General features: G+C 37.9%; 1 protein-coding gene across 4 annotated transcripts in view; it reads left to right on the top strand.

The window, feature by feature from the left end:
• PTPN4 (protein tyrosine phosphatase non-receptor type 4) overlaps nucleotides 1–27,603 on the top strand; it is a 201,382-nt gene that overhangs the window by 87,180 nt on the left and 86,599 nt on the right. For all 4 annotated transcript variants that reach the window (XM_055398840.2, XM_055398841.2, XM_055398842.2 and 1 more), the window contains exons 6-10: nucleotides 3,548–3,592; nucleotides 3,849–3,901; nucleotides 4,259–4,379; nucleotides 8,077–8,164; nucleotides 17,659–17,747. In XM_055398840.2, coding sequence (XP_055254815.2) covers nucleotides 3,548–3,592; nucleotides 3,849–3,901; nucleotides 4,259–4,379; nucleotides 8,077–8,164; nucleotides 17,659–17,747 — 396 coding nt within the window. The remainder of the gene's footprint in view (nucleotides 1–3,547; nucleotides 3,593–3,848; nucleotides 3,902–4,258; nucleotides 4,380–8,076; nucleotides 8,165–17,658; nucleotides 17,748–27,603) is intronic.

The following is a 27,603-nucleotide window of genomic DNA, read 5'->3' as shown; positions in this document are numbered from 1 at the left end:
GGTGAACTGTTTAAGGTAGAAATCATGGGGAATAATCATAGTGTGGTAAATGTCATTAAAATAACTTGAATGATAACCTTACGTATTGATTGAAAGAATTATTAGTTTTTGTTTTTAAAGACAGAATTAAAAATTAGTATATTATACCTTCCACACGATATAAGAATATAGGTCATTGACTGTATTCAGAATTACTCTAAAAGATAGGTGACAAATTAAAAATCTGAATCCCATGGATAGAGGAGTCTGCTGGGCTACAGTCCATGATGTTGCAATTAGTCTGAAAACACTGAAGCGATTTAGCACGCACACACACCTAAAGCTATCTGTAGGTATGCTGTTAGATGCTAATGTTTTCATTATCCTTTAGAATACTTTGGCAAAGTGGAGAAGCAAAGCACTGTTGAAAGTCCTTTGCTGTGTGTGTGTTGTGGGGTGGGGTGTTACTGTTTTTATAACAGAACTCAGGAATATAGATCCAGGATGATGTAGTCCTAACCTTTGACACTAATAATGTGCTTTATCTTGAAAGGCAAAGTTATATGAAAACCTTAGTTTAGTATTGTAACTCTTAATCAGTCAGATTTTGTTGTTGTTAAGTAATTAAAATAATAGGATCTTTTGTCTTAATAGTTCTCAGTATAATAAAACTTTCCCAAATTTTGGATGAACTTCAAAGAAACTGCCTTGAATTACTGAAAATTGGGAATTATGAAGCATTTTAAAATTCATTTTTTACTGGTACATGTAACTTGAAATCAAATAACAAAGTATGCCATAATATGTATTTATGTAATTAGTTTTTAAATGTATATGAAAAATAAAAGACCAATTGGATTTCTAATGTGTTTAATGTTTATGAAAACTTTATTAGCATAAGCAATTAAAATGTTGTCAGTTGTAGCTATATTCATAATTTACTTCACTCAAAACACTGTCTTTAAATTTCTTAATAAGCTTGATGTGTTCATTCTTTTATAGCCTGTGTTGAAAACATAACCAGAGAATAAATGTCTCGCTGATAATTAAAGTCAAACTATCTTCATGAAGTAGAATAAAGTAAAAACACATTTGGTGGTAGTAGTGGAATTGTGCTAGAGTCTATCAGTAAAATATGTTTTCGCTAGAAATAACGCATTATTTTAAAAATAATGTAATGTCCTGGAATCTTGTAACTGGTGCTTTTTGGTAAAATGAGTAAATGGCAAATTTTAATTTTATTATCATTTATATATCTTGGATTTTCTACCCTAATTACAAGTTAGAATCACCATGCTGCTGATAGGGAAGCTCTAAAACATGCTGATACCATGGCCAGACCCCTAGATATTCTGATTTAATAGGTCTCACATGAGACCTGGCTTCCAGGTGATCCTATTAATAATATGCAGCCAGGGTTTAAAAAAAAAAGACTCCTTTAAAACTTTAGTGCTTGGGTAGCCTTCTTGTTACGGTCATGAGTAGAGGTAGGTCACCCTTAGCCAATTGCTCAATTTTAAGGTCTGGTTTAAGCCCCACAAAAAGGAAGTCTACTGCTGTACCTCCTTGCCTTGAGATTCTTTTTTGGATTAGTGGTTAAAAAAAGAAAAAAAAAAAGAGTTACAGACCTTTCATCAGGTTAAATGTCATTTGTATTAACAGGTGCTGGCATAACTAGAGTTGGCATTTTCTTAGGAGTCATTGCAATACACCGGAGAAGGCAATGGCAACCCACTCCAGTACTCTTGCCTGGAAAATTCCATGGACCAAGGAGCCTGGTAGGCTGCAGTCCATGCGGTCGCGAAGAGTCGGACCCGACTGAGCGACTTCTCTTTCACGCATTGGAGAAGGAAATGGCAACCCACTCCAGTGTTCTTACCTGGAGAATCCCAGGGAAGGGGGAGCCTGGAGGACTTCCGTCTATGGGGTCGCACAGGATCGGACACAACTGAAACGACTTAGCAGCAGCAGCATTACAATACAAATGACATTTCTTTCATACCTTTTTAGTGCTTAGTATATTCAGTACATCGTAGGTGTTTAGTGCATGATATGTTATTGTATTCTTTTTACAACTTAAACAGATCATCTCAACGTTTAGCTCAGTCATTATTCTATCTTAAAGGTCTTTAATTATCTTTAAAAATTGGACTTTTATCACTATATTTAGGGCCCCTGGGATACATATACTAGGCAAGTGATATTACTTCTTTTTTTACAAATAGAGAAACTAAGGCTTCACCAAAGTTTAAGTAATTTGCCAAAGATCACAGGCTGGTTTAGCTTAGGACTTTAATTCTGGTTTCCACTCCATCAGTTCTTACTGCTCAGTGTGTAAATCAAATTCAGGAAGCATAGATGTTATTTGTATAGGATTTACAGTAGTATATCAAGGATATACACGTTTCAATCTTAACTATAAGACTGTTTCCCACCAGAAATCTTTAACTTTTAATTATGAAATCAAGTAAACCAGATAAAAATATGTTGTCTTGGGTTGAGTACATAGGTAATATTGTAATACTATGCATTAAGCCTTACAAGGAGTTTATGTACTTCATTAATATATGAAGCCAGGATATTTGTATCAGGTGTTTTATATCTGATTCTCTGAAAATCTTAATTACATTCTTTGGTAATTTCATTGTCATGGAACTCTTTAATAACTATAATAGCCAAACAACTAAAATTTTAAATAATTTTGACTCTTGTGGTGTACTTTTTTTAGTGGGTTGAAATGAAAGTCTTAATTCTCTGTTTAAACATTAAAAGCTACACAATTTTATCTTCTGCCCACATGATACAGCACAGGTGCCTTTACCCAGGCACCGATAAACCTAATGAGGGGATGACTGTACCCTCCATCAGGGACAGAAGGGCAAGTCCATCTTGTGAGCAACCTTGGTATTCTTGGTATAGGATACTTAAATTTTTGTTGGTTTTAAAGGAAATTGGCTACTTGGCAATTTTAATAGTAGAGCAACAGTGAGGACGGGAACTTTCCCCCCCGATCAAAGAGAGCTTTCTTAACTCAAATGAAGATGGAAAAGTGCTTTTCTACAGTTAGCAACTTCTTGTTGCCTGATGCTGTAGTGAGCAACATAGGCTAACTGTGTTGAGCTGGCCTCCTGGCTCTGCAGAGTGACTTTCTTCAGTGGATCTCTAGTGTGTTGCTACTGTCAGTTCTCTGTGTCTCTGACTTAAACGTTTCCTGTGCTTCCCAGTTCTACTTTTGGCAAACACCAGTCTTCAGAGTACTTCTCCGTCATCTTCTTCAGTCATGTAATTCTTAAAATCATGAAAGTTTAGAAAAAAAAAAAATCATGAAAGTTTTATAATAGAAGCTAGGGAAACAAAATATTTGAAGTATAATATTTCATTTATCAAAGAATTCTAAATATTTGGATTCATGAATTTATGAAAGTTTATTTTAAAATATATTTGCATGTGCTAATATGTTCTTTATAAAAGCAAATATTTCAGTTTTATGTTAATGTAAATATATAGTTTTTAAAACTCTAAATTTTGTAATTCCAGTAAATACTAATTATCTTTTTTTTCCCCCAAGGTACCAGTATTTTTTGCAAATCAAACAAGACATTCTTACTGGAAGGTGGGCTATTTTAAATTTTTAGTAATGGGCTTTAAAAATACCTTTAATTCTGCATTTAGTGGTTTGTGATCATTGCAGACAGATTATCTAGATGGCTCTATGTAGTGTGAATTCCTTTCATCAGATAAGTTCATTACTTAATAGTTAAACATGTAAGTCACCTGGAAATTTCAAGTGTGAATAATATAATTTAAATTATAGTGCTTTTAAAATTATTGTGTTTAACCTTGCGTTATTTTCTGTTTTATTTTATTAGATTGCCCTGTCCTTATAATACTGCTGCTCTTTTGGCTTCATTTGCTGTTCAGTGTAAGTATCAGCCCCGTTTTTGGCCAAATAGCATATGATTGCGTGGTTTCTGTTGATACAGCATTACCTTTAATGTAGCAGTTATTCAGATGTATGTTACCATACAGAAAAAAGTGTTTGCACAGAAAACATAATAAAACATCCAATTAGCAATTACTTTGGCTCCTGGAAAGACTTTTTCCGAAGTTGTTTAAGACCTAGAAAAATGTTAAATGCGTCATTATAACTTGCTTAAATGGTAACAGTAGAAACAGATATTTTACTTCCAGAAATATAATGGAATTCATGACTTTGTTGATTTGACTATAAAACTTGAATATTTCTTTATAAAGTGTTAATATTTTTTCCATTTATTAGCTGAACTTGGAGACTACAATCAATCAGAAAACTTGTCAGGCTACCTCTCAGATTATTCTTTCATTCCTAATCAACCTCAAGATTTTGAAAAAGAAATTGCAAAATTACATCAGCAACATATGTAAGAATTTACTTACTTTTCTGCTTACTGAGTAAGCTTCTTGATGGTATCTCTTCTAGAGAAATGTTTTAAATTATTTCGAATGTGGTGGTTTTATTTACTTTATATAGAACAGTTGCTATTATATAAAATAGTATGACTACTATAAAGAAATATAGGTAATTTATACTAAACAATACCACTTATTTCATAGAATGCATGCATGCTCAGTCATGTCCGACTTTTTGCAACCCTGTGGACTATAGCCTGCCAGGCTGCTCTGTATGTGGGATTATCCCGGCAGGAATACTAGGGTAGGTTGCCATTTCCTTCTCCAGGGGATCTTCCTGACCCAGGGAATGAACCCACATCTCCTGTGTCTCCTGCATTGCAGGCAGATTCTTTACCTGCTGAGCCATCAGCGAAGCCCATTTCATAGAATATACGAGGCTTATTTTCATGTCTGTTAAGAAACATAAAGTTATATGTAAACAGACATAGCATTTGCTATTCTACAAAGTCTCCAGTTCTTTAAAAAGGAATTTTAGAATATTAATAATGTGCTTGTAATATACAGATCAATCTACTTAGCGTTCTTTTCTAGTTTTTAGCTGTGTGAAAGGAATCCATTCTGTTTGGTAATAACTCTGTGTGTGTTAGTCAGTCGTGTCCAACTCTTTGCATCCTCATGGACTGTAGCCCACCAGACTCCTTTGTCCATGGAATTTGAAATTAATAAAAAACATTCTTTTGAAATAGTAACTTTTTTCATTCATAACAGTATTCAGCTTTGATATTTTGTGAGTCTAATTTTCTATGACATGAGTTTTCAAGAAGAGATTTATTACTTTGAATAGAAAGTTGTTGGTTCAGAGTTCAGTTTTGCTTTACCACACTTTTCAAAATGACTCAGGGAGTATTTTGCAGTGTTACATATTGATTGAAAGACTAGATTCTAAGTGTCTGAACCAGACTCATTCAGTCTGGTTTGAAATTCTAATGAGGCAGCTTACTATCTTATAACCTTGGCCCAATCACTCTATTTCTCTGTTTCCTTATATGTAAATTGGGGGTGATAAAGCGATCTGCCTCTGGTGTTATTTTAAGGATCAAATGAGTTTATATATACAGAATACTCAGAATAGTGCTTGGCACATAGTAAGCACTGAAGAAATATTAGCTCTTAGTAATAAGGAAACTTACTTTCATTGAGTAATGGCCCATGTGTCAAAAACAGGTTAGCAAACTATGGCCCACTGCCACCTTTTGTATGGCCTACAGGTTAATATAAATGGTTTATACATTTGAAATGGTTGAAGAAAATCAAAAGAAGAATAACATTTCATGGCACATGAAAGCTTGAGAAATTTCACTTTCCATGTCCATAAATGAACATTGGAACACAGATTCCCTTATTGTTCCACATTGTGACAGCAGAGCTGAGTTGTTGCAACAGAGACCGCTATGGCCTGAAAGCCTGAAGTGTAGCTATCCAGCTCTTTCCAGTAAAGGTTTGCTGACCCTCTGAACTGAACTGAACTGAACTGAATCATGAGGAACGCTGGACTGGAAGAAGCACAGGCTGGAATCAAGATTGCCAGGAGAAATATCAATAACCTCAAATATGCAGATGACACCACCCTTATGGCAGACAGTGAAGAGGAACTCAGAAGCCTCTTGATGAAAGAGGAGAGTGAAAAAGTTGTTTTGAAGCTCAACATTCAGAAAACTAAGATCATGGCATCTGGTCCCATCACTTCATGGGACACAGATGTGGAAACAGTGTCAGACTTTATTTTTTGGGGCTCCAAAATCACAGCGGATGCTGATTGCAGCCATGCAATTAAAAGACGCTTACTCCTTGGAAGGAAAGTTATGACCAACCTAGATAGCATATTAAAAAGCAGAGACATTACTTTGCCAACAAAGGTCCGTCTAGTCAAGGCTATGGTTTTTCCTGTGGTCATGTATGGATGTGAGAATTAGACTGTGAAGAAAGCTGATCGCGGAAGAATTGATACTTTTGAACTGTGGTGTTGGAGAAGACTTTGAGAGTCCCTTGGACTGCAAGGAGATCCAACCAGTCCATTCTAAAGGAGATCAATCCTGGGTGTTCATTGGAAGGACTGATGCTAAAGCTGAAACTCCAATACTTTGGCCACCTCATGCGAAGAGTTGACTCACTGGAAAAAACTCTGATGCTGGGAGGGATTGGGGGCAGGAGGAGAAGGGGACGACAGAGAATGAGATGGCTGGATGGCATCACCGACTCGATGGACATGAGTTTGAGTGAACTCCGGGAGTTGGTGATGGACAGGGAGGCCTGGCGTGCTGTGATTCATGGGGTCGCAAAGAGTTGGACACGACTGAGCGACTGAACTGAACTGAACTGAATCTAAAATAAGACTAATGACTGAAAATTTTAATAGATTGGCTTCGTGAGGTGTGGGGGCTGTTTTGTTCTAAGAGTAAATGCCATTTATTATAATAGTTCTACACATAGCATATCTGAACCAAGGGTTTGAAGATAAAATTAAATTTTTAAAAAGTTTACCAATAATGAAAAGCCTCTTCTGTCAGGAGAATGTTTGTACATTTTACAGTGTGTTGGTTATACATTTCTATTTGCCTTTAAGAAATGATTCTGCAAATTTTTAAAGAAAAAAAAAATAGAATCAACCAGTTTAACTGTGGGGCTTGGGGGGGAAAGTAAGAGTATTTATTTAACTTAATTGAATTTTATAGAAAACTGAAGTATATCTGCTTTTTTTTCCGAGGAATCCTATTTTTATGTTCATATATTGGCAAGCTGCTTACTCCCTTTTCTGGTATCGTTAATGAATGGTTATATTTGCATTTTTAATTTGCTGCTTTTGCTCTGCTAGAACCTGATATCAGATAACCAAGGTTGTTAGAACTATATATAATAGAACCTTTCTAAAGACTTTGCATTTACAGTAGTAGTTCTCACACTTGTGTTCATAAGAATCACTGGAATATGTCTTAAAATATAAATGATTTGAACCCCTTTTATTCTAACACTGGGTTCTGTAGAACAGTACTTCTGAAACTGTGATGAAAGACCAGTTTTTCCCCCAGTCTCTCATGGAACAATACTTCTGAAAAATACAATAAAAATTAATTACTTGAAAAACAAAATGGAGAAATAAACAAAAGCGTTAAAAATTACAGTTACTTTTTATTGTCATTAGATGCAACAGATGTAAAATAACTGCCAAAGTGCTACAAAAGGCTGTGACCCTCTTAATTTCTGTCCTTGTTATGAGTCAGCACCTGTCTGGGCACCACACCCTGAGAAACCCTGCTCTGGAGCTCACCCCAAAGACTGCATATGTCAGAAGTACCTTGTGTGATGAAAATGCACATGTGGAGTGTAGACCAAATTTTGAAGAATACTTGTTTTGGTCTGAGAGTGACTTTGTAACATCCATAAGTATAGCGTGGAACTTTAAAAACTTGACCCATTCTTATGTTTCTGGAAAATAAGAATATATCCTATAAAACAGTTAGCATTACTGAAAATGTACCCTCCAGAAAAGGTAGCTGTTACTGTACGTAACTAAGAGGAATAGTCGTACCTTTTGTATTTTGTAAAAGATTTAATTAGAATGCTGAAAATTTTCTAGATAAATAACCTTTATGTAACTTGGTCATATTTGTGATTGTTACAGTTTTTAACCTAGTGATGTTTTTACAGAGGCTTATCTCCTGCAGAAGCAGAATTTAGTTACCTGAACACAGCACGTACCTTAGAACTCTATGGAGTTGAATTCCACTATGCAAGGGTAAGTGAAGAAAACAGTTTGATATTGTCGACTTAAGCATAAATGTTCAGTAAAAAAAAAAGTTTTTAATTCCCTGATAGGATTAGGCAAAAAATGGAATAGTGAGTGCCACCAACATTGCATTGACAATTTCCTCTGAATATAAGTAATTTTACTAACCCAATCACTCAAGATTCATTACCTGACAAGAAGAATCAATGAATTTTACATATTATTTTTCTTCAAGGTAGTGTGTTACAAGGATAATTTTTGCTGACCATAAGAGACAGTGCCTTTAGAATTTTTATTTTGCAAAATAAAAATGGTTACAAGAAAAGTAGTTATTTGTATTTTTAATTTTTATGAAAATCTTTATTATAAAAGATGATTTCACCTCACCGAGGCCTGTATTACTACATTCTTTTCATCATCTAGTGATATCATTATAAATTTTTATTTATAAAGCACAAAATCAATTATATTTGCACATTTTGGTTTTTCCCCTACACCATCCCTTTGTTAACATGAAATTTTATAATTACTGGCTTTTCCTGTATAACACCGTAACTTCTTTTTCACTGTGGCAATTTGATGCTTCCAGAAGACTGTCATCCTCCTACTATAAGCATACATGTGTGTGGCTGTCCTTATGATTGTTTGTCAAGAGGTTATATTCCTTTAGAAGTACCTGAAGTACATCTGTTCTCTATACCTGATGAAAAGTGGAATTATAGGTAGTCATCAACTGCATTAGTAATAGGTTTATGTTTTCCTGGGACAACTACTAAGCCTCATAAGGATACCAGCCTGAAAGGGAGTTAAGTTTTCCTTAGATAATTGTTCTCAATTTATTTTTGTATACAGATATACACAGACTCACAGACAGATAGTAGTTTGAGAACTCAGAGCCCTACTCCATGTAATGGTTTTATATAGGGCTTCTTTTGGCCATTTTCTTGGAGGGGAGGATTGATTAGTTCTTACATTTCGCAAAGCTTGTGTCAGTCATTCCTTTAAAAAAATCACATGACTGTATTTGGTAATTCTGAGCATTTGTGACTTGAAACCCTGTCTAGTTTGATTTAAAGTGTTTAAGTAAGTTCCTCTTGAACTTTTTATATTCTTTAAAATGGGCCCTTCACCCTTCTCTCTTTGTGGCTATTAGTTTTGGACATGATTCTCCAAAGGTAAAAATTTGCCACTAGATTTTGTTTTTTTCTTATAATACAGCTTAAAACAAATGGAATTGTAAATATGTATACTAGACTGTAGTTAACAGTAAAAAGACCACTAAAGTCAGTCATTTTAGTCCTGAACAGTTTTCTGAAGGTAGTTTAGACTGCTGTCTGCTTTCTTTGACTGCTGACAGTGAAGTACAAAGAATGTTTGTTGTTATTCTTCAGTCTGTAAGTCTTGTCCGACTCTGTGCCACCCCGTGGAGTGTAACCCACCGGGTTCCTCTGTCCATGGGATTTCCCAGGCAAGAGTACTGGAGTGGGTTGCCAGTTTCTTCTCCAGGGGATGTTCCTGACCCAGGGATTGAACCTACATCTCCTTCATTGGCAGGCAGATTCTTTACCACTGAGCCCAGCAAAGAATGTTAGACATTCTTTTTTAAACTTAAGTGACATGGCTGGATCTCATACATAATTAACCATTTTATTATTTATTGTTTTGTTTTTTTGTTGTTTAAATTATTACATTGTAAAACTCTTTTTCAGAAAGCCATAAATGTAGAGTGCCAAATTAAAGGAATTTAAATTTTAAGTATTTTCTACAGACCCCCCCAAAAAAGATGAGCTAGGAAAAGGTGTTTCTATTGTATATGGATATGGAGAACTTAAGAAAATGTTCAGATGTTAAGTGAACAAGAAAGGAAATTTGCAGCATCAGAAACAAAGAGGGACAAAGGAAAGAGGGAAGAGGACACATAAAGAAAATACTTGTTTTAATTGAATATCACAATATTTAACTGAACATAAACTAATACTTTATTTTGAAAAACAAGGTAAGATCTTTTCTCTCTGCCTCTAGACTGTAGGCTGAAAAAAGATCAGAGTGGAACCAAGTTATTTATAGCAATCTGCAAAATATGAAACATCTTAGAACCTTCTTTGTGGTGCATCTGTTACATGCCTTGTACATTGTAGGCACTGAGGATGACTTAGTGAACAAAACATCAGTCATCCCTGCCCTCCTGGAGCACACAAGACAGTGAGGGGAAAAAATGAGACCTGTACAAACAACTAAATACTTGAGAACATGGAAGGGAAAGTACAGAATGCTGTGGGATCCTATGGCAGGAACTTGTAATCCAGCTTGGGAGCAGAGCATAGGGAAAGCTTCTTAGGAGTAATTTACTGAAGCCAGAAAAATGAGTAAAAATTAATTAGCTAAGATAGTAGTTCCCATCACAGAGCCATCAGGATGAAGGAAGACCTGAAATCAAGAGAGAACATGGCTTGGTTGAAAACATGAAGACATTTGGTATGCCTAGAAGATTATATGAATAAGAGAACTGTAGAAAAGTAAAGAGTGAATGACAACTTCAAGATTAAAGGGAACGAAAAAAGATCTGAGGGGAGGGAGCATGGGAATGTTTGTTTCTTAAAGTAACATAGTAAATGCATTTTTTCTTGGTGTTCAGTTGTATGAATTTTAACAAGTGTAGATTTGTATAACCACTACCACAAACAGAATACAGAACAATTCTATCACCACCACCCTTGCCTTGCCCCTAAAAAACCTCACTCCTGGTCCCCCTGTGTAGTCCAGCCTCATTCTTAACCGCAGTTTCTGGCCACAACTGGTCTCTTCCCTGACTCCATAGTTTGTTTTTTACAGTTTGTCTTATACATGGAATCATAGTATACTGTGTAACCTTTTGATGCTGGTTTCTTTTACTTAGGGACTTCGCTCATCACTCAGTTGGTAAAGAATCCGCCTGCAATGTGGGAGACCTGCTTTTGATCCCTAGATTGGGAAGATCCTCTGGAGAAGGGATAGGCTACCCACTCCAGTATTCTGGCCTGGAGAATTCCATGGACTATGTATGCTCCATGGGGTTGCAGAGTCGGACACAACTAAGTGACTTCCACTTCATTGCACTTCACTTATTTTAATTAGAATAATGCATTTGGGATTGATCTGAGATACTGTGCTTCAATAGTTTATGCCTTTTATTGCTGAATTGTATTCCATTGTGTGGATGTACCATGGTTTGTTTCTCCATTCACCCATTGAAGGACATCTGGGTTGCTTCCAGTAATTTTTGTTTCTATAGGCCTACTGCAAAAATTCATTTATAGTTTCTATGTGGGTTCAAATTCTCATTTATGTAGAGTGCAAATCCCAGAGAGGTCTTTCTAGATCATGCAGTAAGTGTATACGTAGCTTTATATGAAATTACCAAATTGTTTTCTAGAGTACTTGAGCCTCATTGCATCCCCACCAGCTTATTTACAAGTTCTAATAGTTTTACATCCTTTTTAGCGTGTGGTACTGCCCGTTTTGTTTCTTTTTAAGCTTTTCTGATAAGTGTATTTTATCTCATCATGGTTTTACTTTGTATTTTCATAATGACTAATGCTGTTGAAGGGCTTTCCTGATAACTCAGTTGGTAAAGAATCTGCCTGCAATGCAGGAGACCCCGGTTCGATTCCTGGGTTGTGAAGGTCTGCTGGAGAAGAGATAAGCTACCCACTCCAGTATTCTTGGGCTTCCCTCATGGCTGAGCTACTAAAAATCTGCCTGCAGTGTGGGAGAACTGACTCTATGCATGTACCTCACCATATAGTCAATACCAAAATCAGATTATTATATTCTTTGTAGCCAAAGATGGAGAAGCTCTATATAGTCAGCAAAAACAAGACCAGGCGCTGACTGTGGCTCAGATCATAAATTCCTTATTGAAAATTTCAGACTTAAATTGAAGACAGTAGGGAAAACCAGTAGATCATTCAGGTATGACCTACATCAAATCCCTTACGATTATACAGTGGAAGTGACAAATAGATTGAGGGGATTAGATCCGATGGACAGAGTGCCTGAAGAACTATGGACGGAGGTTCATGACATTGTACAGGAGGCAGTGATCAAGATCATCCCCAAGAAAAAGAAATGCAAAAAGGCCAAATGATTGTCTGAGGAGGCCTTATAAATAGCTGAGAAAAGAAGAGAAGTGAAAGGCAAAAGAGAAAAGGAAAGATATGCCCATTTGAATGCAGAGTTCAAAGAAGAGCACGGAGAGATAAGAAAGCCTTCCTCAGTGACCAATGCAAAGAAATAGAGGAAAATAGTAGAATGGGAAATACTATAGATCTCTTCAAGAAAACTAGAGATACCAAGGAAACATTTCATGCGAAGATGGACACAATAAAGGACAGAAATGATATGGACCTAACAGAAGCAGAAGATATTAAGAAGAGGTAGCAAGAATACACAGAAGAATTTTGCAAAAAGGATCTCCATGATCCAGATAACCACTTTGGTCTGATCACTCACCTAGAGCCAGGCACCCTGGAATGCAAAATCAAGTGGGCCTAAGGAAGCATCACTATGAACAAAGCTAGTGGAGGTGATGGAATTCCAGTTGAGCTATCATTATCAGGTCAGTTCAGTTCAGTTGCTCAGTCGTGTCTGACTCTTTGCAACCCCATGGACAGCAGAATGCCAGGCCTCCCTGTCTTTCCAACATGAGGAGTTTACTCAGACTCATGTCCACTGAGTTGGTGATGCATCCAACCCATCTAATCCTCTGTCATCCTCTTCTTCTCCCACCTTCAATCTTTCCCAGCATCAGGGTATTTTCAAATGAGTCAGTTCTTCGCATCAGGTGGCTAAAGTATTGGAGTTTCAGCTTCAGCATCAATCCTTCCAATGAATAATCAGGACTGATTTCCTTTAGGGTGGACTGGTTGGATCTCCTTGCTGTCCAAGGGATCTCAAGAGTCTTCTCCAACACCACAGTTCAAAAGCATCAATTCTTCGGCGATCAGCCTTCTTTATGGTCCAACTCTCACATCCATACACGACTACTGAAAAAACCATAGCTTTGACTAGACGGACCTTTGTTGGCAAAGTAATGTCTGCTTTTTAATATGCTATCTAGGTTGGTCATAACTCTCCTTCTAAGGAGCAAGCATCTTTTAATTTCATGGCTGCAGTCACCATCTGGAGTGATTTTCAGTTCAGTTCAGTCGCTCAGTCGTGTCCGACTCTCCGCGACCCTATGAATCACAGCACGCCAGGCCTCCCTGTCCATCACCAACTCCCGGAGTACACTCAAACTCATGTCCACAGAGTCGGTGATGCCATCCAGCCATCTCATTCTCCGTCGTCCCCTTCTCCTCCCGCCCCCAACCTTTCCCGGCATCAGAGTCTTTTCCAGTGAGTCAACTCGTCGCATGAGGTGGCCAAAGTATTGGAGTTTCAGCTTTAGCATCAGTCCTTCCAATGAACACCCAGGATCGATCTCCCTTAGAATGGACTGGTTGGATCTCCTTGCGGTACAAGGGACTCTCAAGAGTCTTCTCCAACACCACAGTTCAAAAGTGTCAATTCTTTGGCAATCAGCTTTCTTCACAGTCCAACTCTCACATCCATACGTGACCACAGGAAAAACCATAGCCTTGACTAGACGGACCGTTGTTGGCAAAGTAATGTCTCTGCTTTTTAATATATTATCAAGGTTGGTCATAACTTTCCTTCCAAGGGGTAAGCGTCTTTTAATTTCATGGCTGCAATCAGCATCTGCAGTGATTTTGGAGCCCCCAAAAATAAAGTCTGACACTGTTTCCACTGTTTTTCCTTCTATTTCCCATGAAGTGATGGGACCAGATGCCATGATCTTTGTTTTCTGAATGTTGAGCTTCAAGCCAACTTTTTCACTCTCCTCTTTCACTTTCATCAAGAGGCTTTTGAGTTCCTCTTCACTTTCTGCCATAAGGGTAGTGTCATCTGCATATCTGAGATTATTGATATTTCTCCCAGCAATCTTGATTCCAGCTTGTGCTTCTTCCAGCCCAGCGTTCCTCATGATGTACTCTGCATATAAGTTAAATAAGCAGGGTGACAATATACAGCCTTGATGCACTCCTTTTCCTATTTGGAACTAGTCTGTTGTTCCGTGTACAGTTCTGACTGTTGCTTCCTGACCTGCATACAGGTTTCTTAAGAGGCAGGTCAGGTGGTTTTGGAGCCCAAGAAAATAAAGTCACTCACTGTTTCCACTCTTTCCCCATCTATTTGCCATGAAGTGATGGGACCAGAGGCCATGATGTTAGTTTTCTGAACATTGAATTTTAAGCCAACTTTATCACTCTCCTCTTTCACTTTCATCAAGAGGCTCTTTAGTTCTTCTTTGCTTTCTGCCATAAGGGTGGTGTCATCTGCATATCTGAGGTTACTGATATTTCTCCTGGCAAACTTGATTCCAGCTTGTGCTTCCTCCAGCCCAGCGTTTCTCATGATGTACTCTGCATATAAGTTAAATAAGCAGGGTGACAATATACAGCCTTGACGTACTCCTTTTCGTATTAGGAACCAGTCTGTTGTTCTACGTCCAGTTCTACTGTTGCTTCTCGATCTGCGTACAGATTTCTCAGGAGGCAGTTCAGGTGGTCTGGTATTCTCATCTCTTGAATTTTCCACAGTTTTTTGTGATCCACACAGTCAAAGGCTTTATCATAGTCAATAAAGCAGAAATAGATGTTTTTTTTTAACTGTCCTGCTTTTTCAGTGATCTAGAGGATATTGGCAATTTGATCTCTGGTTCTTCTGCCTTTTCTAAATCCAGCTTAAACATCTGGAAGTTCATGGTTCACATACTGTTGAAGCCTGGCTTGGAGAATTTTGAGTATTACTTTGCTAGCATGTGAGATGAGTGCAATTGTGCAGTAGTTTGAGCATTCTTTGGTATTGCCTTTCTTTGGGATTAGAATGAAAATGGACCTTTTCCCATCCTATGGCCACTGCTGAGTTTTCCAAATTTGCTGGCATATTGACTGCAGCACTTTCACAGCATCATCTTTTAGGATTTGAAATAGCTCAACTGGAATTCCATCACCTCCAGAATTTTGTTCGTAGTGATGCTTCCTAAGGCCCACTTTACTCCACATTCCAGGATGTCTGGCTCTAGGTGAGAGATCACATCACTGTGATTATGTGGGTCATGAAGATCTTTTCTGTGTCGTTCTTCTGTGTATTCTTGCCACCTCTTCTTAATATCTTCTGTTTCTTTTAGGTCCCTACTATTTCTGTCCTTTTTCTTGCCCATCTTTGCATGAAATATTCCCTTGTTATCTCTGATTTTCTTGAAGAGATCTCTAGTCTTTCCCATTCTATTGTTTTCGTCTATTTCTTTGTATTGATTGCTGAGGAAGGCTTTCTTATCTATCCTTGCTATTCTTTGGAACTCTGCATTCAAATGGGCATATTTTTCCTTTTCTCCTTTGCTTTTCGCTTCTCTCCTTTTCACAGCTATTTGTAAGGCCTCCTCAGACAGCCATTTTGCTTTTTTTGTGTTTCTTTTTCTTGGGGATGGTTTTGATCCGTCTCCTTTACAGTGTCATTAAGCTGCATCCATAGTTCATCAGGCACTCTGTCTATGAGATCTAGTCCCTTAAATTTATTTCTCACTTCCACTGTGTAATCATAAGTGAAAGTCAAGTCACTCAGTTGTGTCCGACTCTTTGCAACACCGTGGACTGTAGCCCGCCAGGCTCCTCAGTCCATGGAATTTTCCAGGCAAGAGTACTGGAGTGGGTTGCCATTTCCTTCTGGGGATCATCCCAACCTAGGGATTGAACCTGGGTCTCCTCCATTGCAGGCAGATGCTTTACCATCTGAGCCACCAGGGAAGCAGTGAAGGAGATATAATCATAAGGGATTTGATCTAGGTCATACCTGAATGGTTTAGTGGTTTTCCCTCCTTTCTTCAATTTAGTCTGAATTTGGCAATAAGGATTTCATGATCTGAGCCACAGTCAGCTCCTGGTCTTATTTTTTGCTGACTGTATAGAGCTTCTCCTTCTTTGGCTGCAGAGAATATAATCAATCTGATTTCATGACACTTTTGTAAATACTACCCAGGTCATTGTTAGACTTCTGCCAGCCATTCCAGAAACCTTCTTTACACCCTGTCCCAGCTCCTGCCTACCTTATACATTTTTTTGTGGTTTTATCACCCAATGTGCCTTTCTAGATATTATGATTTATTTTGCTTTATGTTTTTAATCGAATAACTTTAAATGTCTTTTAATGCCTTCTTCCTTTACTGTATAGAATTTTTTTGTTGAAGAACTGGGCCATTTTGCCTTTAGTTTACCACGGTCAGAACTGTGCTGATCACATATTCATGGTATAATGGTATAATTCAGTACATTCTGTAGGTCTAAGGAAGTTTTCACAGAGAAGTTTGACTTGATGTTGACTTTGGTTAGGTTTGATATGATCCATCAGAGAGACATTAAGAAGAGATGAGAACAGTATTAATAGAACATATAATTATGGGTATACAAAACACGTGGAAGTGACCTGATGCGAAACAAGTTTTTACTCTAGTAATTAGAAATTATTGAAACTACATTTTAGAGGTTTTTTCCTAGGGAGACTGTTACAAACTCTTGATTATATTTTCATCATTTGGTTCTGTCTTCTGATCACATGAATGCTAGGGATAAAAGCTTTATTGCTATATTAATTTGCCTCTAGTATGTCTCAAGTTAAGCACTCTTGCATGCATGCTCAGTTGTGTCCGAATCTTTGCGACCCCATACACTATAGCCTGCCCTTTCCTCTGTCCATGGAATTTCCCAGGCAAGAATACTAGAGTGGGTCTCAAGTTAAGCAAAACTATTTCAATACTTTTTAGCAACTGAGGAAAGTTTTAATTCTACTTACTTTGTTAATTGTTGCAAGTCAGTTGTTCAGGCTGAATCAGCATGAAAACTCACTCATGAAAGCACAATTAAAATTTTCTTCCACACTCTTCAACAGCATTCTCTACTCTATTTTCCTGTGATGTTTTTATTGTATTATGTTAAAGAATTTCTCCTTATATTGGAAATACTGTTTTATTACAAATTGCCTTTCACCATGCTCTGAACTCCAGGTTTTATTCACTTTTGCAATCCTAACACCATATTTACACAGTAATTGGATTGTAATAGTTTTAGAAATGGAAAGATGGATACTAGCTTAACCTTCTATGAGATGTAGCCTTTGATTTTCTAGCCCAAAGAGTCAGTTCCAGTTATAAATTATGGAAAAGCCTAAGATTATTATTGCTTTATATTAATGAATTTTAATAATGCAACATTTAAATTTTATTTGAAGTATGTCTTGTTTTTATGATATAATAGTTACCATATGGGTTTATAAATATTGCACAGTTAACTGCTGCCTTTGATATATTGTCACATTGTGTAAAAGAACTAATTATATTTAAAAATTATATCTTTATCAGTTAAAACTCATTATCTTAGATTTCCCTTTTTCTTGTTTGTTTTTTGAAGGATCAAAGTAACAATGAAATTATGATTGGAGTGATGTCAGGAGGAATTCTGATTTATAAGAACAGAGTACGAATGAATACCTTTCCATGGTAAGAACTTCCGTCAATACTTTTTGCTTTTACTATTATATTACTAAATATAGTTCATATTTTTGTTGAACTATTTAATGTTATCATACAACTTTATCCCACTTACTTGGAATCTACTGGAAGATACAAAAATAATTGAATCATTGTTTTCAAAAATTTCTTAGCTTAAAGAAAATACTACTTTTGCAAATTTTCCCTCCTAGACAATCTCTGAATTTGTACTGTAGTATAATAGCTAATATCATCATGTTTACTCTGTGTCTTGCACCTTGCCAGTTGCTTTGGATACAGTTGTTGTTTAGTTGCTAAGTCGTGTCTGACTCTTTGTGATCTCATGAACTGCATCATGCCAGGCTTCCCTGTCCTTCACTATCTCCCCGAGTTTGCTCAAACTTGTTTCCGTTGAGTCAGTGATGCTATCCAACCATCTCATCCTCTGCCGCCCCTTCTCCTTTTGCCTTCAGTCTTTTGCAGCATTAGGGTCTTTTCCAGTGAGTTGGCTCTCACATCAGGTAGCCAAAGTATTGGAGCATTGTACAAAGTATTGAATACAGTGCCTCATTTAAATGCATTTGATAGGTGCTAGTTTATTAGTTGAAACACTGGCATGGTTTAGATTGGTGCTGGGAAAGTGTGGTGACTCCGTGTAGTTTGAAACTCATGTTTCTTTTGTCTCATTGCTCTACTGCCCTTAGCATGTTGTCCTTGTCCTAACTGTCCAGTGACTCACCAACCATCACATTTGTATCCCAGAGTGAGGTAGATAGAGAAGTAGCATCTACCACTACCCTTTAAGGGGATAGCCTGAAAATTGTAAACACCACATTGATTTTTGTGTGTATGTCATATAAATATCTTAGGTTTTTAACAAATAAACACAGTGATTTTCACTAAGGGAAGAAAGGAAGAAAGGTAGTCGCTCAGTTGTGTCCAACTCTTTGCACGCCAATGAACTGTACCCCACCAGGCTCCTCTGTCCATGGGATTCTCTGGGCAAGGATATTGGAGTGGGTTGCCATTTCCTTCTCCAGCAGATCTTCTCCACCCAGGGATCCAACCTGGGTCTCCTACATTTCAGGCATATTTTTTACTGTCTGTGCCACCAGGGAAGCCCTAAGGCCAAGCCCAAGCCCTTTATCTGTGACGATTATTAATAGAGTTTTGTAATTAGTCACTTATATAACACTTTATTTTAGAAAATCACCACAATTATGTTGAGAAAAGAAACATAAATTTCCCTGGTAGGTCACTATCTAGGAAAAAATTAAATATAAAATAAAAAGTTGATGCAGTGAACTTCTTCAAAATTAAATATTTTTGTTCTCCAAAGGACACTCTAAACAAAATGAAAAGGCAAAACTCAGTCTTTTGTAAAGTATATATTTGATAAAGGACTTATCCAAAAAATGTAAAAGACTCTTAGATCCTTTAACTTTTTAACTGAACTGAAAAGAGTAGGCAAAGTTTGTGGATACTTCCACCAAAGGAGTTATACAAATGGCAGATAAATACAAAAAATGCTCAGTCATCAGTGAAATGCAGATTAAAACCACAGTGAACTATTTCCATTCACCCAGTGGAATAGCTCCAATTAAAAAGAACAACAGTGGGACTTCCCTGGTGGTCCAGTGGCTAGAACTCCATGTTCCCAGTGCAGGGGACTTGAGTTCGATACCTGCTCAGCAGACTAGATCCCACATGCCCAAGTAAGAGTTTGCATGCTGCATCTGAGACCTGGTGCAGCCAAATAAATAAATATTTAAAAATTTTAAAAATGATAGTATCAAGTGATGGCAAGGAAGCAGAGCACCTAGAAATCTCATATATTGCTGGTGGGAATGCAAAGCAATAGACCAACTTGGGAAAACTGGCATTTCTTAAAGATTAAATTTAGATTAACTATATAATCTGGCAGTTCTGTTCTAGATATTTGCCCAAGAGAAGTGAAAATGTAAGTTTGTATAAAGATGTGCACACTGTGTTCATAGCTATATTATTCATAATAGCACAAAACAGAATTTCAAATGTCCATCAGTTGGTGAGTGCACAAGCAAATTACATCTATGCAGTGGAATACTGTTTATCAGCGAAAGAAGTGAACTGTTTGACACACTAAACAATATGGGTGACCCTACCTTCAAAACATGATGACGTCAAGTGTAAGAAGCCTGACACAAAAGATAACGCACTCTGTTTCTATTTATATGAAATTCTAGAAAACACATATTATAGAGACAGCAGACCACTTGGTTGCCAGGGATTAAAAATGGGAGGAAATTGACTGCAAAGGGATGCTAAGGGGACATTTTCAGGTGATGCAAATTGCTGTATGGTGATTTTGGTGGATGGACATTATACAACTCAATACATTTGTCAAACTCATTAATTGCTCTTTTAAAATTGGGATGTTTCATTTTATATATAAATTATACCTCTCTAAAGTTCATAAAAGAAAGCCAAAGGTCATTTAATATTTCATGTCACATCTTTAAATTCTTCTGTGTAATTCAACTTTTGTTATGGTTAGAGGAAAGTACAGAACAGCTTGAGACATGGTCCTTGCCTAAAAGTGAGCACATAAAAATTAATTACAAAACGTAAGAAGAAGATTGGTGAATTGTTTCAGAAAAAACAGTTATGATTGTTTATTTTCATAATGGTAAATGTGTATCTTCAGTTTTAATGCTTTTCTGATTTACTGAAGAGAATTAAACATTTTTTATTAACTACATATTATATAAATGTCAAAATCAGAAATTCTTTTCAGATGATATGGGTTAAAATGATAATCTAAATTTTTCTGTATTTTCAAAATTCTTTAATGTGTGTGTGTATATATATACATTTATTATTATAAAGATTCTGGAAGAGTTTTCGACAAATTACTTTGGAAGTACCAATGATATAATTTTACCAGGGAAAATTTTAATATCTTCATGATATTTAAGGTGGGTTTTTTGTTTTGTTTTGTTTTAATTGGAGTATAATTGCTTTACAATATTGTGTTGGCCTTTGCTGTATTTGAGGTGGTTTTTAAAGGATGAATAGAAATTTCCTCAATGAAGAGAGAGTATGAAAGAGGAATGTGTGTCTGGAAGGTTCAGTCAGAATTTGGGGTAAAGGTACCAAACATTTGCAGAGGCCTCATAGTAAGAAAGGATGTGGCAAGTTCAAATGATGGGATATGTGGTTTGATTTTCATTTATTTATATTTACCTGTGCTGGGTCTTGGTTGCTGTGCAGACTTTTCTCTCGTTGCACAGAGCTGGGGCTGATCTTTAGTTTTGGCGCATGGGCTTCTCATTGTGGTGGCTTCTTTGTTGAAGAGCCCAGGCTCTAAGGCACATGGGCTTCAGTAGTTGTGACATGTAGGCTCCGTAGTTGTAGCTCACAGGCTTTAGAGCGCAGGCTCAGTAGTTTTGGTGCTTGGGCCCAGTTGCTCTGTGGTTTGTGGGGTCTTCCTGGATCAGGGATCAGATCCATATCTCCTGCATTAGCAGGTGGATTCTTTACAACTGAGCCACCAAGGAAGCACCTGATTTTTTATTTTTTAGTTATCTTCACTGAGGACAGAAGCACGGGAGTAAGATTTTAAGATGATATTGCTTAGAAGAGAAATTGGATTCAGATTTTGAAGGATCTTATATATTCCATATGCTATTGTTCAGTTCCTCAGTCATGTCTGACTCTGTGACTCCGTGGACCACAGCACACCAGGTCTCCCTGTCCCTCACCATGTCCTGGAGTTTGCATCAGTGATGCCATCCAGCTGTTTCATCCTCTGATGCCCCCTTCTCCCCTCAATCTTTCTCAGCATCATGGTCTTTTTCAGTGAGTCCACTCTTCACATCAGGTGACTAAAACATTGGAGCTTCAGCATCAGTCCTTTCAATGAATATTCAGGGTTGATTTACTTTAAGATTGACTGGTTTGATCTTCTTAGGTCCAAGGGACTCACAGGAGTCTTCTCCAGCACCACAGTTCCAAGGCATCAATTCTTTGTCACTCTGCCTTCTTTATGGTCCGGCACTCACAACCATATATGACCACTGGAAAGACCGTAGCCTTGACTATACAGACCTTTGTTGGCAAAGCGATGTCTTTGTTTTTCAACACACTGTCTAGGTTTGTCATAGCTTTCCTTCCAAGAAGCAATCATCTTCTGATTTCGTGGTTGCAGTAACCATCTGCAGTCATTTTAGAGCTCCAGAAGAGGAAATCTGTCACTGTTTCTTCCACCTTTTGCTCTTCTATTTTCCATGAAGTGATGGGACTGGATGCTATGATCTTTCTTTAATATTTAGTTTTAAGTCAGCTTTTTTACTCTCCTCCTTTGCCCTCATAAAGAGGTTCTTTAGTTTCTCTTTGCTTTCTGCCATTAGAGGGGTATCATCTGCATATATGAGGTTGTTGATGTTCTTCTCCCACTAATCTTGATTCCATCTTGTAACTCATCCATTCTGGCATTTCTCGTGATGTGCTCAGTGTATAAGTTAAATAAACAGGGTGACAACAAACAGCCTTGTCGTACTCCTTCTTCAATCCTGAACCAGTCAGTTGTTCCATACAGGGTTCTAACTGCTTCTTGACCCACATATAGGTTTCTCAGGAGACAGGTAAGATAGTCAGGTATTCCCATCTCTTGAAGAGTTTTCCACAGTTTGTTATGATCCACACAGTCTAAGGCTTTAGTGTAGTCAATGAAACAGATGTTTTTTTGTGACCCCCACAAGAGACTGAGCCAGACTTGCCTAATCAGTGTCCAGGAGTCTCCAGTGGAGGTGTGGGTCGACAGTGGTTTGCCATGGGGTCAGGGTCACTGACTACAACAATCCTGGGAGCCGCGATGGGCTGGCCTAAGTCCTTTCGAAGGAGGTTAAGGCAAGGAAGAAAATCACTCATGGATTTTAATGCATTTTATCTGTACCTGATAACCCTGCAACTTGGATGTCCTTAGCATTGTTTTGTGGATAAGGAATAAGAAATGCCAGAGAAGCTAACTGGGCCAAGGTTACTAAGTTTGATAAATATGAAGTGGAGCCTTAAACTTGGGTCTTTCAGATTCTGAAACACAAGCCTGTCACTTAACCTCTTCTTTCAAAAGTAGAACTATGTGTAGAGAAGTTATGTTCCATGTAGTAAATATACTTCATTTCTTTCTATATATGGTTAGCCCTAAATTATCCAGTTCAGGTTCATACTTTTAAAATGTTGAGTACTGGATTGGGAATTATTTGGATTCTGTAAATTCAGTTTAGTTCAGTCGTTCAGTCATGTCCGTAAATTAGACTTCATTAAAATTATTACTCATCAAAAAACATCATTAGTAAAATGAAAAGGGAAGGAGACAGTTATGGTTGCCAGTCTAGCAGGTAAAGATTTTGCAACTTGTTATTCCTATTCTCAGAAGAAAAAAAAAAACCTCAAAATCAACAACTCCTTTTAGATCTTTCAGAGAATTGAAAACACAGTGCATACTGCATTTCTGAAAACTGGAGAAACAGATGAATATAAGAAATGACAGCTTACCAGTTCTAGAAACCACTGCTACAGCAGTACCTGGAAGGAGTACATAAAGGGTGGTTGACAAATTGCTGGAGACAGAGCAGAAACCAGCTTGTCAGATAAATACTCCCTCAAGCCCTGCTTACTTAGGAAGGGTCCTTTGCTACCAGTGATCTCAGGGCCAAGATTGACAGAAAACCCACTTGTGATTGAAGGGCAGGGTGTAGGAGTTGAGCAGGAAAGTAGTTTGAAATATGCTCAGAGCCTTCTTTTCTCATTAGCAAAGATCTGTCCTAATGGCTCCCCACTCCAGTACTCTTGCCTGGAAAATCCCATGGATGTAGGTGCCTGGTAGGCCGCGGTCCATGGGGTTGCTAAGAGTAGGACACGACTGAGCGACTTCACTTTCACTTTTCACTTGCATGCATTGGTGAAGGAAATGGCAGCCCACTCCAGTGTTCTTGCCTGGAGAATCCCAAGGACGGGGGAGCCTGGTGGGCTGCCATATATGGGGTCACACAAAGTCGGACACGACTGAAGTGACTTAGCAGCAGTAGCAGCAGCAGTCCTTAAGGAAGTCTGTTTATATTTAATCAAAATGGGTGTTACCAGGGCCTAACCGAGGTGGAGGAAGGGAAGCCCTCTCGCTACTCTTCGTTTCAGCTCAGGAGGGGTGAATTGCAGACCACTGAAGGGTGCAGCCAAGAGGCCCAGACCAGTAACCCACTGAGACCAGATCACAGGATTAGAGACTGGCTTCTGCCCAACCCCAGACTTAACTGCCACATCACCAGGGCTCCTGTATAATAACAAAGGTTCAAAATTTAACTATAAAGCTCAGACCAATTAAGAAGGACTCTCTTGGGAAACCCAAAGGCAATAGGGGAGACAAAATCAAGGACAGTAGAGAGATAGCCTCAAATGCTTACCACAGGAACTGTTCCTTCAGAATAGCCACAATTTGAATTGAATTAGTTTCTAAAGGAATTCATGACAGAGGGCACTGTTGAAAATAATAGAGCAGTGTGTTGGCAGTTAGAGAAGTTCACAGCTGGGTGTGGTTTTTGAAAGGATGGGGTGACTGATACTACTGTCATTTCAGTATTACTTTGGGCACACCCAGTGCTATGCCTTCCTGAAGAGCAATAGCAGAAACATAAACTGAAGATTGGGGTGTAGAGTTCATGCAAGTAAACTGACAAATAATAATAAGCTTGGAAGATGGGATTTTCCAGGCAAGAATACTGGAGTGAGTTGCTATTTCCTTTTCCAGGGAAATTCCTGACCCAGGGATCAAACCCATGTCTCCTACATTGCATGTGGTTTCTTTAGCACTGAATCTCATGTTCAGTGGGAAGCTCAGGTGTGTCATGTAGCTAGTGCATTACAGTAAGCAAATAATGAGGCTCAAGATCCACTGGAAATCAGATCTTCCACCATCTTGGATATAGTTGGTTCTAACCAGTTTTTGTCATGTCCTGTGGCTGTGTCATTCTTTTAAAGGTTGTGCCCAAGGGAGGGGGGTTCAGGAGGAGGTACTCATGTACACCTGGGGTGGATTCATGTCAATGTATGGCAAAACCAACCAATATAATATTGTAAAATAATTAGCCTCCAATAAAAATAAAAATAAATAAAGGTTGTGCCCTGCCACCTTCCCTTTGTTTCACTACTGTGCCTAGCATTAGCAAAGTACATATTCCTTTCAAGGATACATAGTTTATTTGTTAGAAGAAGAAATATGTTAGCCATAAAACAATCTTCAACAGTTTTTTTTTATTGAGTTATAATTAGCATAACATTAGTTTCAGGTATACAGCATAGTAGTTTAGTGTTTTGTATACATTGTGAAACAATCACTACAATAAGTCCAGTTGTCATCCATCACTATGTAAAGTTATTACGTGTTTTTGACTGTATTCCCTCTGTGTGTAATCACTCCCATGACTTATTTTACACCTGGAAGTTTGTGCTCTTAATCCCTTTCACTTATTTGTCTTTATTTGCACAGACCCTTCCCCTAGGTAACCATTCATTTGCTGTTTATATCTGTGAGTCACTTTTTCGTTTTTTAGATTCTACATATAAATTAAAATCATAAGGTTTTTGTTTTTTCTCTTTCTAGCTATTTCATTTTCATAATACCCTCCTGGTCCATCCATGTTGCCACAATGACAAGATTTCTTTTTAATGACTGAGTAATGATGCTTTTAAACTGTGGTGTTGGAGAAGACTCTTGAGTCCCTTGGACTGCAAGGAGATCCATCCAGTCCATTCTAAAGGAGATCAGTCCTGGGTGTTCATTGGAAGGACTGATGTTGAAGCTGAGACTCCAATACTTTGGCTGCCTGATGCGAAAAACTGACACATTTGAAAAGACCCTGATCCTGGAAAAGATTGAAGGTGGGAGGAGAAGGGGATCACAGGATGAGATGGTTGAATGGCATCACCGACTCAATGAACATGAGTTTGGGTAGACTCTGTGAGTTGGTGATGGACAGGAGGCCTGGTGTGCTGAGGTTCATGGGGTCGCAAAGAGTCGGACACGACTGACCGACTGAACTGAACTGAACTGAATAGTCATACACATCTACACACATACATCACATCTTTATCCACTCATTATCAGTGGACACTTAGATTGTTTCTGTTTCTTGGCTGTTATAAATAGTGCTGCAGTGAACATTGTTGTTCAGTTGCGAAGTTATTTCTGATTCTCTGTGACCCCACAGACTGTAGCACTCCAGGCTTCCCTGTCCCTCACCATCTCCTGGAGTTTGCCCAAGTTCATGTTCGTTGAATCAGTGATGCCATCTAACCATCTCATCCTCTGTCTCCCCCTTCTCCTCTTGCCCTCAATCTTTCCTAGGAGCAGTCTTTTGATGAGCCGACTGTTCACATCAGGTAGCCGAAATATTGGAGCGTCAGCTTCAGCAGCAGTCCTTCCAATGAGTATTCAGGGTTGATTTCCTTTAAGATTGACTGGCTTAATCTCCTTGCTGTCCAATGGACTCTTAAGAGTCTTCTTCAGCTCCACAGTTTGAAAGCATTGGTTCTTGAGTGCTCTGCCTTCTTTATGGTCCAGCTGCCACATCCGTACATGACTACTGGAAAGACCGTTGCCTTGATTATACGCACCTTTGTCATCAAAGTGATGTCTTTGCTTTTTAATACAGTGTCTAGGTTTGTCATAGCTTTTCTTCTAGGAAGCAATCGTTTTTTAATTTCATGGCTGCAGTCACCATCTGCAGTGATTTTGGAGTCACTGCTTCCACCTTTCCCCCTTCTACTTGCCATGAAGTGGTGGGACTGGATGCCGTGAACTTAGTTTTTTTTGAATGTTGAGTCTTAAACCAGCTTTTTCACTCTTCTGTTTCACTCTCTCATCAAGGAGTTCTTCAGTTCCTCTTGTCTTTATGCCATTAAAGTGGTATCATTTGCATATCTGAGGTTGTTGATATTTCTCCCAGCAATCTTTTTTCCAGCTTGTAACTCATCCAGTCCAGCATTTCACATGATGTGCTCTGCGTATAAGTGAAATAAATGGAGTGACAATAAACAGCCTTGTCGTACTCCTTTCCCAATTTTGAATCAGTCAGTTGTTTCATGTAAGGTTCTAAATGTTGCCTCTTGCAGTGAACAGAAGGATACATAAATCTTTTTGAGTCAGTGTTTTTCTTTACTTTGGATAAATACCCAGAAGTGGAACTGCTGAATCATAGAGTAGTTCTGTTTTTAGTTTTTTGGGGGCTCTCCGTACTGTTTTCCATGATAATGGCACGTATTTACATTCCCACCAACAGTGCACAGAGATTCTCTTTTCTCCACATCCTTATCAACATTTGTTATTTCTTGTCATTTTGATAAAAGCCATTCTGACAGGTATGAGACGTTATTGTAGTTTGCATTTCTCTGATAGTGATGTTGAGCATCTTTTAATGTCACTATGGGCCATGTGTATATCTTGTAAAAATGCCTCTTGAGGTCTTCTGCCTATTTTTTTTAATCAAAAATTTTTTTATATTGAGTTGTGTGTTTTTTGTATACTTAGATATCAACCCCTTGCTGGGTGTATCATTTGTGAATATCTTCTTTCATTTGGTGGACTGTCTTTTCTTTTTGTTGGTTTCCTTCACTGTGCAAAATCTTTTAATTTGATGCAGTCCCATTGTTTATTTTTGCTTTTGCTTCCCTTACCTGAGGAGATATATGCAGAAAATATTACTAAGACTGATGTCAAAAGAGGTTACTATCTGTGTTTTCTTCTTGAAGTTTTATATTTTCAGGTATTAACATTTTTGTCTTTAATCCATTTTGAATTTGTTTTCGTATATGGTGTGACAAAGTTGTC

Source organism: Moschus berezovskii, chromosome 2 (genome assembly GCF_049115385.1).
Source record: "Moschus berezovskii isolate FMDL1 chromosome 2, NW_MosBer_1.0, whole genome shotgun sequence".
Lineage (NCBI taxonomy): Eukaryota > Metazoa > Chordata > Mammalia > Artiodactyla > Moschidae > Moschus > Moschus berezovskii.
This window is presented reverse-complemented; position numbering and strand designations above follow the sequence as displayed.